Source organism: Equus przewalskii, chromosome 25 (genome assembly GCF_037783145.1).
Source record: "Equus przewalskii isolate Varuska chromosome 25, EquPr2, whole genome shotgun sequence".
Lineage (NCBI taxonomy): Eukaryota > Metazoa > Chordata > Mammalia > Perissodactyla > Equidae > Equus > Equus przewalskii.
This window is the reverse complement of record NC_091855.1, coordinates 14,187,081-14,204,374: the sequence shown is the minus strand read 5'-3', so window position 1 is coordinate 14,204,374 and position 17,294 is coordinate 14,187,081. Positions and strand designations below refer to the sequence as shown.

General features: G+C 44.5%; 1 protein-coding gene and 1 long non-coding RNA gene across 17 annotated transcripts in view; one reads left to right on the top strand and one right to left on the bottom strand.

The window, feature by feature from the left end:
• The window catches only part of RAD51B (RAD51 paralog B), a 672,513-nt gene that overhangs the window by 111,084 nt on the left and 544,135 nt on the right, over nt 1-17,294 (bottom strand). For 6 of the 16 annotated variants that reach the window (XR_011532984.1, XR_011532985.1, XR_011532978.1 and 3 more), the window contains one exon: nt 7,373-9,002. The exons of 8 other annotated variants lie outside the window; for them this stretch is intronic. Coding sequence is in view for 2 of the 8 variants with exons in the window: in XM_070594111.1 (XP_070450212.1) it covers nt 8,986-9,002 (17 nt within the window). In the remaining 6 variants the exon portion in view is untranslated. Of the gene's footprint in view, nt 1-7,372; nt 9,003-17,294 lie in introns of those variants that run through there. 2 more of the 16 variants (XR_011532980.1, XR_011532977.1) reach the window with 1 other exon arrangement.
• LOC139079382 (uncharacterized) lies at nt 4,005-4,957 on the top strand. Its single transcript, XR_011532986.1, has 2 exons — nt 4,005-4,207; nt 4,684-4,957. It is a non-coding gene; the product is annotated as an uncharacterized lncRNA (long non-coding RNA).

Genomic DNA, 17,294 nt, shown 5'->3' with positions numbered 1-17,294 from the left:
TTGATTGTATCTCTGCCAGGAATACTCACCAAGATGAAGCGCATACGGCAAATGCTAACAATGACTAAATCTAGACAAGGGTACTTGGGTGCTCATTATACTATTTTTGCTACTTTTCTGAATGTTTTAAAATTTCATAATAAGAAAGCAAAACTCACCAAATTCTAAGACACCAAAATGGCCAAATGACCCTTAGAAGGACACAGGACCACTTCTAATTACTGCTGACCTCCTCCTCCCAGGGATTCCCAGCCCTGCTCTGGGAAGGCTGAGCCTCCTTGTTAGGCACAGTAACGTGAGCAACGCATGCTATATTTCTCAGCAACGCGCAAGCCCCTCTTGGCAAGCCCTTTCACGTATATTCTTCTTTTACTCCCACAACAATCCCTTGGGGGCTAGGAAAGGCAAGTGTTGCCCCCATTTTACAGATGAGGAAACCACAAGGTTTAGTGATGCTGCCTAATAATTCTGGCTCAGTTATTGCTTTCTTACTAGGCAGTAAGCATTGTTCTGGGCACTACATGGATTAACTAATTTCATCTTTACAGCACTGTGAGTTACCTGGGTGACTTGCCCAAGATTACAATGCTAGTAGGTGGTAGATTGGAACATGAACCCAGGCAGTGTACTCATGAGCCCGAGCTCCTGAACACCCACCTCCTCACATGATGACATTACAGACACCTTTCTAGTATTCTAAGAGTAGAAATCTGGCAGCATCCAGGATTCATTTCAGACTGTAAATGTGTTTATTTGACCCACACAGTATTTTATAATTTTTGCATTAGTTGCCATAATTTAAAGATTTATTTAAAGAAAGATTTCATCTGAAAATCCAGATTCTGGCTTCCCTTAAAAAGTCAGAAGTTCTGGCAACATTAGGTGGGCATCCCACAAAGTAACAATTGGCTGGAGCTGAGCACATGCTGCCCCTTTAGGCAGGGTGTTCTTTTTCCATTTTGTCACAGTCCCCACTACTCCCTATTATTGTACCTGGCCTCCTTTTAGGACTCTGTTAGCTGTCTAGCATGACATTTGAATTTGCAGCCCCTGTACTGTAAAAAGCCACAACTTCAAAGAAATAGAACGTAATGTCTGTCCTGGTGCTGTCAATGTACTACCTAAGTCATGTATTCATCCATCTGTCTATCCATCCAACCATCCCTTCATGTATCCATCCATCTCTCTTTTCACTCTGTCTACCTCAGTCACCCTCCCTCCCTAGCGGAGCTATTTTCAAACAGACTGCACAGAGTCACACCTGCCATTTCTTGACCAGTATCTACTTCTCTCCCACTCAGGATTAGAAGGGCGGCATCAGAGGATGGGAAAGGATCTATTGAAGGAAACAGAGTTATGGCAGGTGTTAGGGACTGAACTGTGTCCCCCCCCAAATTCATAGGTTGAAGCCCTAAGCCCCAATATGACTGTATTTGGAGACAGGGCCTTTAAAAGGAGGTAATTAAGGTTACATGAGGTCATAAGAGCAGGACTCTAATCCAGTAAGACTAGGATCCTTATAAGAAGAGGAAGAGACACTAGCAGCACACACAAAGGAAAGGTCATGTGAGGACCCAGTAAGAAGGTGTTCGCCTGCAAGCCAAGGACGGAAGTCTCAAGGAAAACCAAACCTGCTGGCACCTTGATCTTGGACTTCCAGCCTCCAGAACTATGAGAAAATAAATTTCTGTTGTTTAAGCCATTCTGTGGTGTTCTGTTATGGCAGCCTTTGCAGACGAATACAGCAAGGAACTGTTTTCCATGTGTACCCCATCCACCCTGTCCACTTTCCCAGACCCTGGCCCTTTCACCCTGCAGAGGCAATCACCTAACACCCAAGGCCATTTGGGTTAGTTACTAGGAAAAGTGGTGAGCAATCCCCATTAAGAAGGTCTATTATTTCTCCAGAAGTGTGAATACCACCATCAGGATGGGCTGGGAGGGCAGGGAAAGGGCTGGGAAGATGCCACTAAAGAATTCCACCAGTGAGATGCACTCAGGACATTTCACTAAACCCCGTGTACCTAAAATAGGGAGGTGTTGCCTGAAGTTCACAGTAGAAGGAGACTTTGAGCTGAGATGTGGGCATGGAAAGTATTAGCAAGGCCCATGACAGCTTAAGGAACACTGAGAACTGCAGATCCATCCAGCTGCTTGGTTAGGCTCGGCAAGCTGGTTTTGTCTGGAGAGTCTAAGCCCAGCTAAAACGAGTGATGGTCAGAATAATTACTGCAAAATTGGCTTCATCCTAAGCCTTCCTATGGGTTTCCTCCAGGTGTTCTAGTGAGAGAAGCTTATGTTATTAACACGAAGATAGGTGGTTGCTGATTAACCCCAGAGGGGCCTAGAGAACTGGGATAAATCCAAACTGGCTTCTGCTCCATCTTTGCATCACTTTCAAGCTGTTAGAGTGGCGATGACTGTAGAGTTGGGATGATGGTGTTGGAGACGCTGGACAAACCCCCGATGAGTTCTCAGATCCTAGGGGACAGCCAATGGTAACAGACTTCAACCTCAGATTCTAAATGGAATAAGCAGAGATCTGGAAATGATCCAGAGGAACTGGCTCTAGAATCCCACAGCGGCAGGTTGAGAAACACCATCAGAACTACCTTGTCTGCCATAATAGGCTCCTAGGGAAACTTTGCGATTTTAGTCAGTAGATAAAAGTGTCAGTCACAGGATAAGGTTTGACCAATGATTTAATCAACACTGACAAACTCAGAACTCAGGAAAGGGCAGGGAAATAGAGTTGTTTAGGTTTGCTTCTAATTCACTTCTAGCCTCATGTGCACTGAAAAGAACGTGGAAATACTGACATTTGAATGGAGACGGTTTGGATTGGCCTTTTAACCACTTGATGAGGTATAAAGGCAACAGTCTCTAATGAACAAAAGGCAAAGCCACTATCACGATCCAATTTTTCCCCGGCCCTCTAGTTGACGTGTGAATTCAGATAAAGCAGTTTCTCTGACTCAGTTGAAATACCATAACAGCACACGTGACCAGTCCTCCAAAAATATCATGAAGATTGTGAAAACTGCCAATGAAGAGCTTTGGGCATCTCGAGAGAACATGATTGGCAAAGACCGTAGCCGAACAGAACTTGTGCTCTAAATCTTAGTTTGAAAGTAAACAGTTTTGGACTTCTTATTCAGGGATCTAGGACCAGGACTCCAGGAGGCTGGCTGGACAAAGGGGAGGGTCTGGGATGGGGACTATGGATCCTCACGGGGGTCAGAAGAAGGTCTTGGGATTAGTGGAGCTAGAATATCTTCCTTCAGGGCTCAGTCAAGCTTCCCCAGTGGAAGTTTCTCTTGCTTCTACTGATGCCTGATTTCAGGGAAAGGGAAAGTGCTCCAAAGATTAAGCGAAAGAGGAAAGGTGCTCTGGTCCCATGGTGGAAACGGGATTTTCTTTAGCTTAGAAAGGATTTTACTTCCATTCCTCCTTCCATACCACACCTTTCCCAATCTTCCTTATATTATCAAATAAATTTTAAGAGCTCTTCCTTCCCACTCACTTGTCCTATACCTCTGTGATTGGGCACTTCAACAAGGAGAGAAGCAGGATACTGGAGTCAGGGGTCAGGGGATGAGCAGTAATGGAGGACTAGGCTGTGACAGGAGAGATCAGTCTACAGTGACAACAAGGGAAGAAGCAGCAAGAGAGAGTGAGTGTCCTTGTAGCAATCCAGTTAAGGGCACAAACAGTGCACTGGAGTCATCATTGCCTCACCCTCTCGCAGCCCTCTCATGGAAGTTGCCTTGCCCACATCTGCTGCTGCTTAGGCAGCCATGCTTTCACCTCCTCTGCCTCAGTCCGCAACTGACTAGCTGGCTAGTGACCAATGATATTATCTGAGACAAAACAATAAGATGAGGCTGAGCCAGTGAGATTGTCTCTTAGGAATTTTAACTAGGAAATACCAAGGGAAAAGGCCAATGGGAACTGAAGTTGAAAGGCTGCGGTGTAGAGAGGAGCTCAAGAGACCAGGATGAGCCACATGCAAGCTGAAGTTCTGAGTAAGCAGAAGTACACAGTCTGTAGGGCGCGTCTGCTGGGAGAGAGAAAAGCTTCAGGTAGAAATGCAGAGAGAAGCAGAGACTCCAAGGTACTGAATCCCCAGGGCTGCCTCTGTCTCCTCAAGGCTTTCCAGTTCTAGGCCACCTGTATCCTTAATGACACCTGTTCCCTTTTACCAGAGGTAAGTGATTTTTCTCAATCAAAAGAACCCAGCTATAACTGTTTCTACAAGTTCCATGTAGGTAAGTTGAAACTGAATTATTATCTAAAGACATTTGCTTCAAGGTGAATGAGTAAGCTGGTTCCCTAGGCAAACGTGGCCTACCACCACTGCTTACTTGGAAGCATCTTGTGTCCTTGAGACTAGGTTTTAGGCAGAAAATGGTGTGACCAAATTTCTCCCTTTGTTCTTATGATGTCAGTGTAGGCAAAGACTATTTTTGAGTCCTGAAGAAAGAAGGTCTTGGGATCTACAAAGAACTGGTTTGGTCTGAGAAAGCAAAGTCCTTTTTAAGTTACTAAGATCCAGTTCTACAAATCCCTCAGAGGGAAGCTTTAAAACCATGACGTTTTACTAGTTAAAAGGAGCAAAGAGGTGTGGCAGCCATGTTTGTTCGGCGACAAGATCTCGTGAATCATTTCCCTTTCTGATTTCAGGACTCGGGAGCCTGAACTGGAAGGAAAAGCGAGAGCAGCTCTTGTTAATATGAGCCCTCATCTGTCATGTCCACAGCCTCTTGGAAATGTCCCCCAGCAAGGCTGCCATCAGCACTTGACTGAAAACACATGGACACGGCCCACTCAGAGCAGGAATTCATTATTGGAAGAATAATAAGGGAAAGTTTTTTTTCCTCTCTCTCTGCTGCTGGGAGAGCTGCTTTCTGGAAAAGTCACAGGGCTTAGAGGAAATTTGAATCATGTCTGGTAACAAGGGGAGGAATGAAGGCAGAAGAGCATGCTTCCAGGAGACTTTCACGCAAAGCATGACAGTCCTGGGCAATTCAAAGTGAGTTGTTCCATCTTAGATGTATTACTGAAATCAGGCCATGGCTCCTTTAACCCACACTCTTTCCCAGAGTTAGAGTCTGATGGCTCCAAGGGAAGAGTACTCAGAGTTAACTGGGTTTCCCTGGCTTCTCTTCTTTTTCAAAAATGTCATCTGTGAACTCAAAAGGGCTGTAAAACTATCTGGTCTTCCTTCCTTAACACTACCCCGTAAGTCTTTGATATATGCCAGGTAGTCCAAGGGAAAGGAATATTTAAGTAGTGAATACGAAAGAAGAAGACATGTGCCAGCTCACTGGGTGTGGCAGAATGTGGTCGACCTTCCGAGTGTTCACCAACATCAAGTTCTCCTTCCCTCCTGAATGCAGGGGAGGCTTGTACTTCTCATCTCCTTGGAGTTAGGAGTGGACACATGACTGCTTGGCCATGTGAGCAGAAGTGATGGGTGTCATTTCTTGGGGAAGCACTTAATTGCCAGTGCACAACCTTTCTCTTTCCCTCTTCCCCTACTGTGGCAATTGTGGAAGTGCATGTTGATACTGAAATGAAATACTGAGTCATTACATGGAGGAGCACGTTCCTAGGGAGAGTCCCTCAGACGTGCATAGACTTTAAGTCATTGTGATTTCAGGGGGCTGTTTCGGCAGCAAAACCAAGTCTGTTCCGTCGTATGCTCAGTATTTATTGGTCCACTCTCCTCCCAGGTCTATTTGGAGTTCTGGAGAACTTGTGCTCCATGTGAACCCTGTCCTCACTGAAATTCAGAGAAGTAGGCCTTGTGCCTTCTCTCATACTTAGGACATTCATCTGAGAATGTGATGGGCTCCTTCCTCTCATTTGAGCAAAAGAGACCTCCACTGAATTCTCTAGTGGAATAAAGTCCTTTCACAGCCATAGGACAAAAGTAACAGAAAAAAATAACACTCCCAAGTGCTTCTAAGACCACAGCTTTTTAGGGCACAATCATTTTGCACTTCCCCTTGACTTCATTTCCCTCCCCTCCCCTGGCTCCCACCCGCCAATTACCTAATCCTCAATCTCCATCTCCAGAATTCTCATTTGGTAATCCTGGACAAACTTTTAGAATCCTCTCTGAGCAGTAACTTTGCTCACCATATACAACATAAAAGACACTGTGCATGGAGTTCAGCACTTCTGCCTTAATCCAGAAATGCTCACTCTGTGGGTTGAGAGGGACCACACTCTTCTCAATCTTCACCAGGACTGCAGCACATCAATATAGCAACTGGGAGGCTAGCACAATAATGAGACAGAGTTGGACTCTGCCATACATTTGTATATGTACACACACACTAAGAAAAAAATCACTGCATCACATCCAAGTTCAATAAAAGTAATTAACAATACAAGATGCCTCACTAGCATCTCATGGGTGGCACCGATTTGGCAGATTTTCAGTTCATGAACACCACCTGTGTTTTCTTTCTTGCAAACATTCCCTGGGGCCACTTTCCTGTGCATGTTCCTCATCTTTAATAATGGTGAAATGAGAATACAGTGATGGAGCCCCTACTGTATTCTCAGCACCACTATCCATGTCTTCTGTAGCCACTTCTCCCAGTGGAATCAAACCACTAGCATTGCTCCTAGTGATGCTTTTATTTGGAAAATATTCACTAAGTTCCTATTTTGTGTAGAGTGTTGGACTGAGCACTTTAGTGAACTGAGGATGACCAGTGAATTGAGGAGAGGTGGTAACAGATGTGAACAGAATTACTACTCGGGCGAGGATGAGAGAGGAAGAGGCAAGATGGCCTGGGTTCAGCTCCACCTTCCATCACTTTCTAGGAAGAGACTGAATTTTTCTTCCTCATTCCTCATCTGTGAAGAAAGAATAATGCAGAGTCCTACCTTGTGAGACTGTTAGGATTAGATAGGCTTATGCACATACAGTGTGTATTAAACCTTGAGCCGTACTCAGTCAATATTGGCGCAATGTAAAGGCAGTGCTTCGTCCTGTCCTGGCAGCATGGCACGTGGGGAAAAGCCCTGGTGGGCCCTGGAACAGGAGAGCATGGGAACCGGTTTGTTAATCACTGGGTGAAGAGCACAGTCTCAGTGTTTCCTGGGGTCAAAAAGATAGTCACAAGGAGGAAGCCATTTCATCTTTGACATTTGGGATTGGGATACGTTTTCCTGGTATCTTTCTCAGAGACTTTTGAGTGCCCTGTTTTAATGTGGGAACTGTTTAGCTTTTCTTTCTTGGTGGACAATGAAAGTAGAGAGAAACTGAATTAACAGTTACAGAGAACAAAGCACCTTTCTCAACTTCTCAAATGGTCCCTTGAAGTTTCAAATGAGCCAATTCATGCAATAAGAATTCATAGGAAATGTACATTTAATCAGCTGCAAAAACTCAGCTTGATTTTCACAACTGTTCTATTGAAGACACAACTTCTCAAAATGCACCTCATTCAGAGGGAGACAAATGACCACATCTGGAAGGCCTGCATCCCCCACTTCTTCTGGGTCTACCTAAATCCTCCTCACCTTCTGATGCTCAGCTCATAGTTTGCTCTCCAGGAACACCTTCACTGATTCGTTCCAGCTGAAATGTTCCTTATTTTGCCCTTGCAGCATGTGGCTTGGGCATGGATTGATCAGATGACTTTATTTTATTCTGTTTTAAACTATAGTTAGTAGGATATGAGTCTTTCCCATTCCTTGTCATACAGTGCTTGAGAACAGGGCACATATCCTATTTTTTGAGCTTCACTTTAGCACTTGTACGTGCTCAACAAATACTGAGTTGTTAAAGGATTTAGTCATTCTACCATTCTTCACTGATCTCAACCTACTTTGTGCACAGCACTCTGCTGGGCACTGATAAGAGACACTGCATAGGATAAGGCTTAATTCTAGCCTGCAAAGCATGTAAAAACCTCTGAAGGGGGGCAGGTACAAAGTGATTCTATAGAGGACAGCTCGGGGGGGTCACTAACAACTTGGGTAAGAGAGGTCCCACTGCCAAAGCCTGGGAAGATTTGATACCTGGCTTTGAAGGGGCTTCAGCCCCCAAGCCTTGCACTGAACCCGGCCTTGAAGCTTTGTTGGAAAACCTCATGGCAGTACTAGGGGGTAGGCTGGGTGTTCTGCTGGAAACAACTCAATTATCCCATAGGTCACCAGTTCATTTATTTGCTAATTGACTGGCCCAGCTTTGGGCTTTAAATCTAAAGAAATCATTTCATCCTTTATTAAATACTGCATGAATCTCACTCTTTGTTCTGCAGGGCTATACACAATATACTAGGGAAACTTGAATTTACACCACAATAGTTGTGCTACTAATGACCTTCCAAATGCCACTAATACCATACATGTTCTGCTTCTCAGTTGGATCCGAACCTGTCAGTGAATTCTGAGCCCATTGACCTCCCTCTGACACAAGAGCAGACCCCCATGCCCATGTCCGCCCCAGCCTCCCCTATCTTTCCATGATTTCATTTCTGAATCAGTTAGTCTGTGGAGACCCCAATTCCTTTACACCTACTCTTTTTATTTGGTGGACAATACTTTATTCGGAAATGTTCCCTCCTGTAATCACAAATCCTGTTAGTCCTCCTCCTCCTCTCCCCAGGGGGATTGTGGGCTTTAATTAATTAATGTGGTTAAACCGCTTTGAGGTGCCTGGTTGAAAGGTGCTATATAAGTGCAAATTATTATTATTATGGCTGTTGACATCCCACAATGGCAAAGCCTTCAGCCCCACGCATCTAGAGACCTGAACAAAGGCTTCTTCATCCTCACCTTCCCTGCTAGGTCTGAGATGGCTGGCTCAATGGTATGAGGGCAAATCTGTTACCATCTCAACAGCAATCAACTAATTAATCCCCATTATGTTGGCTTCCGTTTCCTTCTTCCAAGCAGCACAGTCCTGTTTCATTTCACAAATCGTGCCCCCATCGGCTCTAGACAAAGGTCATAGTGTCCCTATGGCCTCTGTTGGCCTAAAGGGAAAAAAAAAGAGGGAGAGAAAAAAAGTTTGAAAAAAACGTTGTCGTCATTGAAATGCACACTAGCAGTCTAAATAAAACTTTCCTTCCAGCAGTAGTCCACTAACATACATACTTTATTACCCAGGGCGCCGACAGCCTCGCAAACCAGAGACACTCAGAAACCCAGCACAGGTGTGGGCTAAGGCCCTGCAGCCCTGGCCTGACTGCTGATAGCTGTAGACAGAGGGAGTCTTTCTGGGCTGGCTGGGAAGAGGTCATCCAGAGAAGCAGAGCCCCTCTTTGGCTTCCTCCTCTACCCCCAGGTTTCCCCTGAGAAAGCCAGCTGCCATCTGTAGTCAGGAAGCCCTCACAAAGGCAGGGGACCAACATATAGATGTTTTGTCCTACACCTAGCACACCCAAGCCCTTAACAAATGCCCAGTACTTCCACTGTGATGGTAGCCAATGAAAGCAGCCCTGTGGGGGAGACTTGGCCCCTCGAAGGGATGCTGCTGACCAAAATGCTCCTTACAAGGTTGTGCCTCAGACCCTTTGTTAGTGTGGACGTGGGTGAGCCTCAGGGGGTCATGTCTTCATCTGCCTCCATTTATCCTCCCTATTGAAGGGCTCCTTCAGGACATCGGTCAGTCTCTGTGGGAAGTGATTTGGAGAGCAACAAAAGAACTTGGGCCCTTTGGGGGGCCTTCAGAATTCAGTAAACATCTGGACACAGAAGGCAAGGTTCTCAAGCAGTCTAGCTGGGGAGATGTCAAAAGAGAGAAAGAGCTGTGTGTGCAAGGCAAGCTCTTAGTTCTGTGGCGACATTTGTTGTAGAAAAATACAGACACCCCAGTAGGTAGATAGGAAGATTTTTCAAAAGCTCCTCTATTTGTCAGTTTTTGTGAGTGCATGCACTGTCTGTCAGTTCTCATGGCATGAGTGAGGAAAGAGAAGTTTCACATGGCCAGGGAGCAGCATGTGATGGATGTTCTGATTCTGCACGTACTATGAATAACTCAAGGTTGCACAAGCCTGTCCTGGGAGTTGTTATTAAGCATTTCTGTTATCCTTGAAGTCTGTAAAGCACTTTCTAGTCAAGGTGACTTGTTGGATTCTCATCACGAGCACATTTTAATTGACAAAATAACGAAGCACAAAGGCTAAGTGATTTATATTTCATCACCTGGTAAAACCTAGGATCTGAACTCTTGACTCTCAGTGTTCCCTTTATTGTTGAATCAATCCATTTAGAACACATTAGTCAGCATGATTCAACATTAGTCACATGGTACTAATCAGCATTCCCCAGTGTCCCCAAATCTATCCTCAAATAGCAAAAGAAACTGGCCTCTGTTAACAGACAATGATTGCCATTTTCATCAGTATTCAGGAGCTGACGTCCAGTTCAAGTCTCACATACTCATGGGAATCTTCCTCAGTCATCCTAGTTGGAATGAGTCTGTCTCTTCTGTACTTCCATATTCCATTGTCAGAAACTCGAAAATAGGTGTCACGGTTGCCTTTGATTAAACTTATTTTGTTTTGAGCTAACTAGATTCTGAGCTACTAAAAGGAAGGGACCTTTTTTTTTTCAGCCTTATACCTACTGAGCACCATAGTTTGAAAACAATAGAGGCTCAACAAATATCTGCTGAACTGAACTCACTGTAATGGAGCTCAAGTCATATACCAGAAAGAACACCAAGTCCTTTTGGAAGAGCTTTTCAAAGAAAATCAACAACCTGAATTGATTTAACATCTTTTGGTATTATTACTTGGGCATTTTCACAAATGCAAATTGTTAACTCTGCAAAGATAGCCAAATGGCTTCCAGGTTCTAACAGAGGATTGTGGATCCAGTCTAACTTTAGTCCAGGCCTTGGACTAAAGTTCTTCTCTATAACCTTATTCCAACTGACATTTTGTTCCATGTTTTAATAAAATGTAGAGACAGGAAAAAACATTTTGGAAAAAAAATGTGTTTAGTCTATGACTTTGGACCCAAATTCATACCCTGCCTTGTGCTATAAGCACTAGTAAGCTCTTGTTCAAGTGTCTTTCTTGCATAGTGCATGATAGCAAAATACATATTAACATTTCTGCTTGAGACAGGTTCTGTTTTGGGTGGAAGACCAAAATTTTTGGGTGCTGATCTTTGGTGGCTTTACTTACTGTGATACCCTGCTTCTCTGCTCCAGACTCTACGTAGCAAAGAGGGCCTGGATAGTATTTTTAATGCACAATATTTATGTTGCATTCCCACATTATGCAACGAGCCCAGCCCCATGGTCTGTACTATTGCACCCTGGGGCCTAATGTCTGTGACTGGGCTCCTCTGAAAAGGATGTGTCAGCAAACATTCATCTCTCCTTCTCTTTCATGGTAAAAGAACTCCCAAAATTTAGCTGAGCACATGGCCACCCAGATAAACAACTACATTTTCCAGCCTTTCTTTCCACATATCTACAGACTGGCCAACACGATATAAGCAGAAATAATGTGTATAACTTCTGGTTAATATCCTTAAAGAAGGGGGCGTGCCCTTTCCTTTCACCACCAATCTCTACCCGACACAAATCCTGCTACCTGGATAGAGAACATGATGCTGAGTCATTCTGGAAGAACAACAAGAGCAACATCCTAGGTGTGATGGGGCAACAAGCTAAGAGCCTGGACAAACACGTGGGGCCAGACTGCTACACCAGCTCTGACTGCATTCCTTCACAATGCCATGTGAGAAAGCAGCAAACCTCTATCTTGTACACCACTGTTAATTTAGGCTGTGATTCCACCCAGCCAAACTTATGACCCAGCTATACTCAGGAACTTTCAAGATTCAAGATTCAGGATGGGCCTGGAACATCCCAACAGAGGCTCATGAAGCCTGAGAGATAAGTTGCGACAGGGGCTGCCATGATGAAAAACAAGGGGGCCCCAATCCATTTCTAATTTTATAAAATCTTAGGATCCCAGGCAGAGTCTTCGGAAAGGGCTACAAAACTCAGTTTTGAGGCAGCAACCACCGCTTTACATTTCTGGAACTCAGTTCCTTCACCTGAAAATAAAGGTGGTGAACAAAAGTAAAAGCTCTCTTTCTGGGAAGTGTATGCAGCTAACTTTAGGAGGAGTAAAGTCATTTTTGTCAGTTAATCATTTAAGTATATGCATGAAGCACACGCACCAGGAGGAAGATCCCTCTGGAGGCTCTGGAAAGCGCATACCCCCAAGTGCAGAGATAAAAGAGGCTTCTATAAGGAATGCATAAAAAAAATGCACATGGAAAGATGACAATAAACTTATAATTATACACAGCTGAACAGAAATTGGTTCATTAGCTCCCGAGGAAGCATAAATTGATAAACCCTTTGGACAGCAATTTGGGAATATATAGTAAAGATAAAAATGCATAGCCTCTGACCAGTCATTCCACTTTTTGATATATACCTAGAGAAACTCTCACACTTGCATACCAAGAAACATGTGCAAAAGAATTCATTAATTTAACAAATAATTGAAATTTCCATCAGTAGGGGAATGGATAACATGTGGTATATTCATACAATGGATACGGATATCTCAATTAAAGTGAAAGACCATGATCTCTGTGTAGCAATGTGGATAAACTGCAAAAACATAATATTAAGTGACAAAGCAAGTTGTGCAACGTGTACAATAAGCCATTTATGCAAATTTGGAATGCACTCGAAACAAATCATAATATTACGTTTGGATTCACATATATGTAGAAAAGATTTTAAGCAGGGGGGGAAGGATATATTATCCTGGAAAGCTTTCACTTCTGTGGAGGACTGTGGGGTAGGGAGGGACCAGGGACAGGTACAAAGGAGTGTTGACTTTTGTCAAGTTTTATTCCGATATTTAAAAAAAAATCTGAAACAAATATGACAAAATTGTAATATTTGTTAATTCTGGGTGTTAGATTCATGGATTTTATTATTTTCTGTACTGTTCTGTATTTAAAATATTTTTCCACACTGAAAATTAAACCTCCCTTTGAGGCTAAGAAGAGAGTAGAGGAAGAGAACAAAGCAGGGGCCAGTGTGAGAAGCTGTCGTGGAGGGCGGGAAGTGGCGTGCATGTGAAAAGAAGAAAACTGGGCAGATGGGAGTCCTTCCTCATTTCCCGGGGGAAGCTCCTCCTTGAGAGGCAGGCAGAAGTCCCAAAGGACAATGCCTTGGCCTGGGCGAGCTCTCTGAGGTGCAGTGGCACCTGGCAGCCTGGGGACAATGTGACAGGCCTGCTCTGCCCTCCTCTCTGTGACCCCTGAGCGGGGAGTTCACTCTCTCTGCTCCGTCAAATCCCAGGGCTCTTTGCCCAGGCTCCCACAAGAATGCCAGACTGTGCCAGGTGTGTGGGTGGTACTGACCAAGCAGACACCTCCATACCTGGATGGAAATAGATTGAGAATCTTCGGGGTCACTTTGAGTCCACTGGGCAGAAAACATTTAGATAGGTTACTGATTCAAACTGAAATCTGATGAACTCAGATGGTGGTATTTGGGGGAAAAGAATTTTTCAATAAATCATCCAGTTGGTTCAGTGACCAAGAAAAGGAGGTAGAAGACTCTAAGCTGACTTTGTGACAAGGGAACAAATAGAGGAGATTAATGCCTCTCCCAATATGCTTCAAAAGGTGATCAAACAAGCATTCTTGATTTTACAAGAAAAATGAGGCACATAGCTTTCCAGCTCTAAAAAAATCATTGTTTCTTTGTTTTCTGGTTTCTTCTGAGTCCCTATACTAGGTGGTTGGAAAAACAGGAAAGTGGCTTCATTTCCAGAACCTTCTCTGGACTTATCTAAGGGTGCCCCAGTCCCATCCCAAGGTTTATGCTGCTCATTCAAACTTAAACTAGTAGAGGACAGCACCAGAATCCAAATTCAACCTGTCATACCAGATCTTGATTTTTTTTTGCTGAGGAAGATTCACCCTGAGCTAACATCTGTGCCAATCTTCCACTGTTTTCTTTGTGGGTTGCCACCACAACATGGCTGCTGACAAGTGGTGTAGGTCCATGCCTGGGAACTGAACCTGGGCCACAGAAGTGGAGTGCACCGAGCTTAACCACTAGGACACAGGGCTGGCCTGCAGATCTTGATTTTTTAAAAAAACAATAGAAAAAACACAATTTTGTCCCGAGAAACTAAGCCATTATCTTCTGCCCTGTTCAAAAGAACCTGGCCTTTGTTTTTTAAATGCTCCCTAGATTCCTGAGGAAAAGAAAAAGTGTAGGCCAAAGGAAGAGTGAACAAGGAGGCAGCCCCATTGAGTAGACCTCTTCATTCTCCTGGGCCAGCCCCTCCTTTAGGATCTGCTTCTTTACCAAGTCTTACCAAGTCTCAGGCTTTATTGCCATGTGTCTCTCAAAAGCCAAGATGGCTTTGGGAGAGCCCCACCCTGGGTTTTGCCTAGGCCTCCTGCAGCATCAGCAATAATCTGGCTGCTTACAATCATAGAATCTTTATTCCTGGCCTTGACACAGAGGCCCAGGGGTCCCAGCTGTGTTCTGGGGGCATAACAGTTGGGGCTTACTGGGGAAACGAAGGAGACGACCAAGGCAGATGTGCATCAGGTGGGAGTCCACTGTAAACGCTCCCTTCCCTTTGGCATGAGGTTCTGTGGGCCCACTCCATTAAAACCAACTTTTAACCCAAATTCCCAAAGTCTGCTCCTGCTTTTCCCTCTCTACCAGGTCCCGACACCCCTTAGCCTCACTCTGAGCTTGCCAAATCTCTGCTTTTCCATCCATTGGATGCTGGGGCTTTCATAGTGAACTCGGGGGACAAAGGAAAAATGGATTAATGGGATCCTCCAGACACCCCCGATACCTTTCCCACTTCAGTTGCATAAAAGGCCTCAACTCTCCCTCTGCTGGGACCTGGCTCCTCTCAGAGTCTGAGCCAGCAGGAAGCTGGTGGCTGTGAGCTCCCTCTCTTCTGGGGCAAAGTATTTCCAGTCTTGAGCCCAACCATGAGAGGCCAGGACCCCCAACAAGTGCAGGATGGACAAAGAAGATGCAAACAGCATGGTATTGCCATGGTAATGGCCTGAGCCAGGCGGCCTCCTGAAGATGCTGGGAGGGTGGGTTTTCTTTCTTTTACTTTTTCTTTTCTTTTCTTTTTTTTGCAAAAGGAGAATAGTTCCGCTTTCTATTTTACTATAACAATAGCACGGACCAGGCTCCTTCAAGTGTTTCAAAAAGCAGCCTGAGAAATCTCTGACCAAGCCCCTCCGTCTCTCCAGCCTGCCGTTTTATTGTCCCTCCCATCCCAGTGAACAAAGGGGCAGGAAAGGTCTCGGGCCCCCAGTTGCCGGCTGTTGTCAGCATCCTAATCCTTAAGAACTGGTGAGGGGAATGGCCTGTGGAGCCGGTAAATCGAATTTGGGCCTCACCTTTTATTCTGTCCCTCTGCTCATGCACTCAGGAGCTCTTCAGGTATTATAAAACCTCCTGGTTAGCAGACCAGGAGGAATCTTGGTGCTTGCTAAGGGGATAAAAGGCACCGAGGGATCATTCCCACATTCACTAACAGCCCCGCCCCTCCAAAGGGGTAGGCTGTCCTGATTGTTCTTTCCCACCACTTCAGGCTGGCTCCATTACAAAGACGGAATGTGGCTGGGCTGGCAGTTCCCTTTTAGTTGGTACCACAGGAGCTGGCCTCACTCTTCCCCTCTCTGTCTCTACGCCCCTCGGACATGGAGTGCATATTACCCCTGGAGCTCTGGGTACCAACCTCCGTACTACCTCTGGGCTATCATGGCACAGCAACCCTCACACAAGGAAAGCTTCTTAGCCTTGACTGCTGGTATCTTTCCAAGGTTACCACCCAGGGATCAAAGGTTTCTTTGCTTTAAACCGGGGGAGTTGTGCAGGTGTTTTTTAGCTCAGTCATCTGGTAAGAGTTGGTGAAAAAATAAGCTTTTATGTTCCGGTTTGTGCAGATCTCAAGGGTATAGCTCTACGGAGCTAAGTGACTATTAAGTACAGCATCTCCTAGGAGGATCAGATAAAACTGAATTGGAAAGGCCTTTAGAGATCACCCAGGCCATGACTATAATCCAAGTAAGAACAACATTTTGTACTGCAACCTCTGTACACAAACTCATAATGCGCACACACACACACACACACACACAACTTTTCACGAAACAATACAATAGGTATGATATAATCTGATATTTTCTATTCTCCTCTATTTCATTTTTTTTAATGCTGGTTGTGATTCATTCATTTCATTTCATGACCCACCAATGGGCTGCAGCACAGTTTGCAAAGCACTGAATCAAGGTCAACATTGTCATTTTCAAGTGGACTAGAGTGTCAGATATTTTCTCAAGAACATACCAGAGCTGGAACAGAAATCCAGGGGGTCTCTCCAATAAAGGAGGAGTCCTCATTTTTGGAGGATCAGAGCTCCTTTTTGTTTTCTCGAAGTCTGAGGAGCACACAGCTATAGGGGAGGGAGTGCCCACAGGTTTGCATTCAGCGGCATTGAATTCAGGGCAGGAAGGGTTCCAGCTGCCTCTGGAAACCTCCGAGGGAGGTGTCATCCCTTCAGGGAGGGAGATGGAGAAAACAGCTTCGAAGCAACCAGGTGAGGCTCTGCGATCTCCTAGACATTTTTATTTACTGGTTGGGGTTTTTGCATCATTTGACGCTTTCCTGAGTGTTTCTCTTTCCTGGACACACAGCTGTAGGTCAGCCTCTTTTAGTAATCCACTTCCTCCTGTTTTCCAACTTTTTCTAATAGTGGTTTTTTTTTTTTTTTTTTTTTACAGTTTTTTAACCTCTACCAATTCATTGTATTTCCAGCCTCTACTTTCTCTAAACAACTTCCTCTTTCCTGTCGAAATCATGATCTTAGCAATGAGCCTCAGAGAGGCAACTCTGTGATCTTGTTCCCGTAAATATTATCCTAAAAGTTATCCAAATTAGACCAGCCTTTGAAACGCTATTTACCAAAATGCCCAGTGATCAAGATATGGGCACCATATCAAGGCTGTCAGTATGAGCCCTCTAGGCAGAAGTGGCTATTTTCCTCCTGAAATTGTCTTGTAATCTTCCATAGAATTTCTTGAAATCTAAATTTGCTATTTACTAGACTCTTAATCTTTTAAGAAAGCCTCTAAAAATGAAGAGTCAAAAGCCACACTGTGCACTGGGTAAACACAAGTCCAGCTTTCTGATTGCTTATTACTTCTACACCCTTAGAGAGTATGTAACAAAGGGGCCTGCTGTTTGCTTTGCTTAATCTGGTCCTAAAATCTCTGCTTCTTTGTCA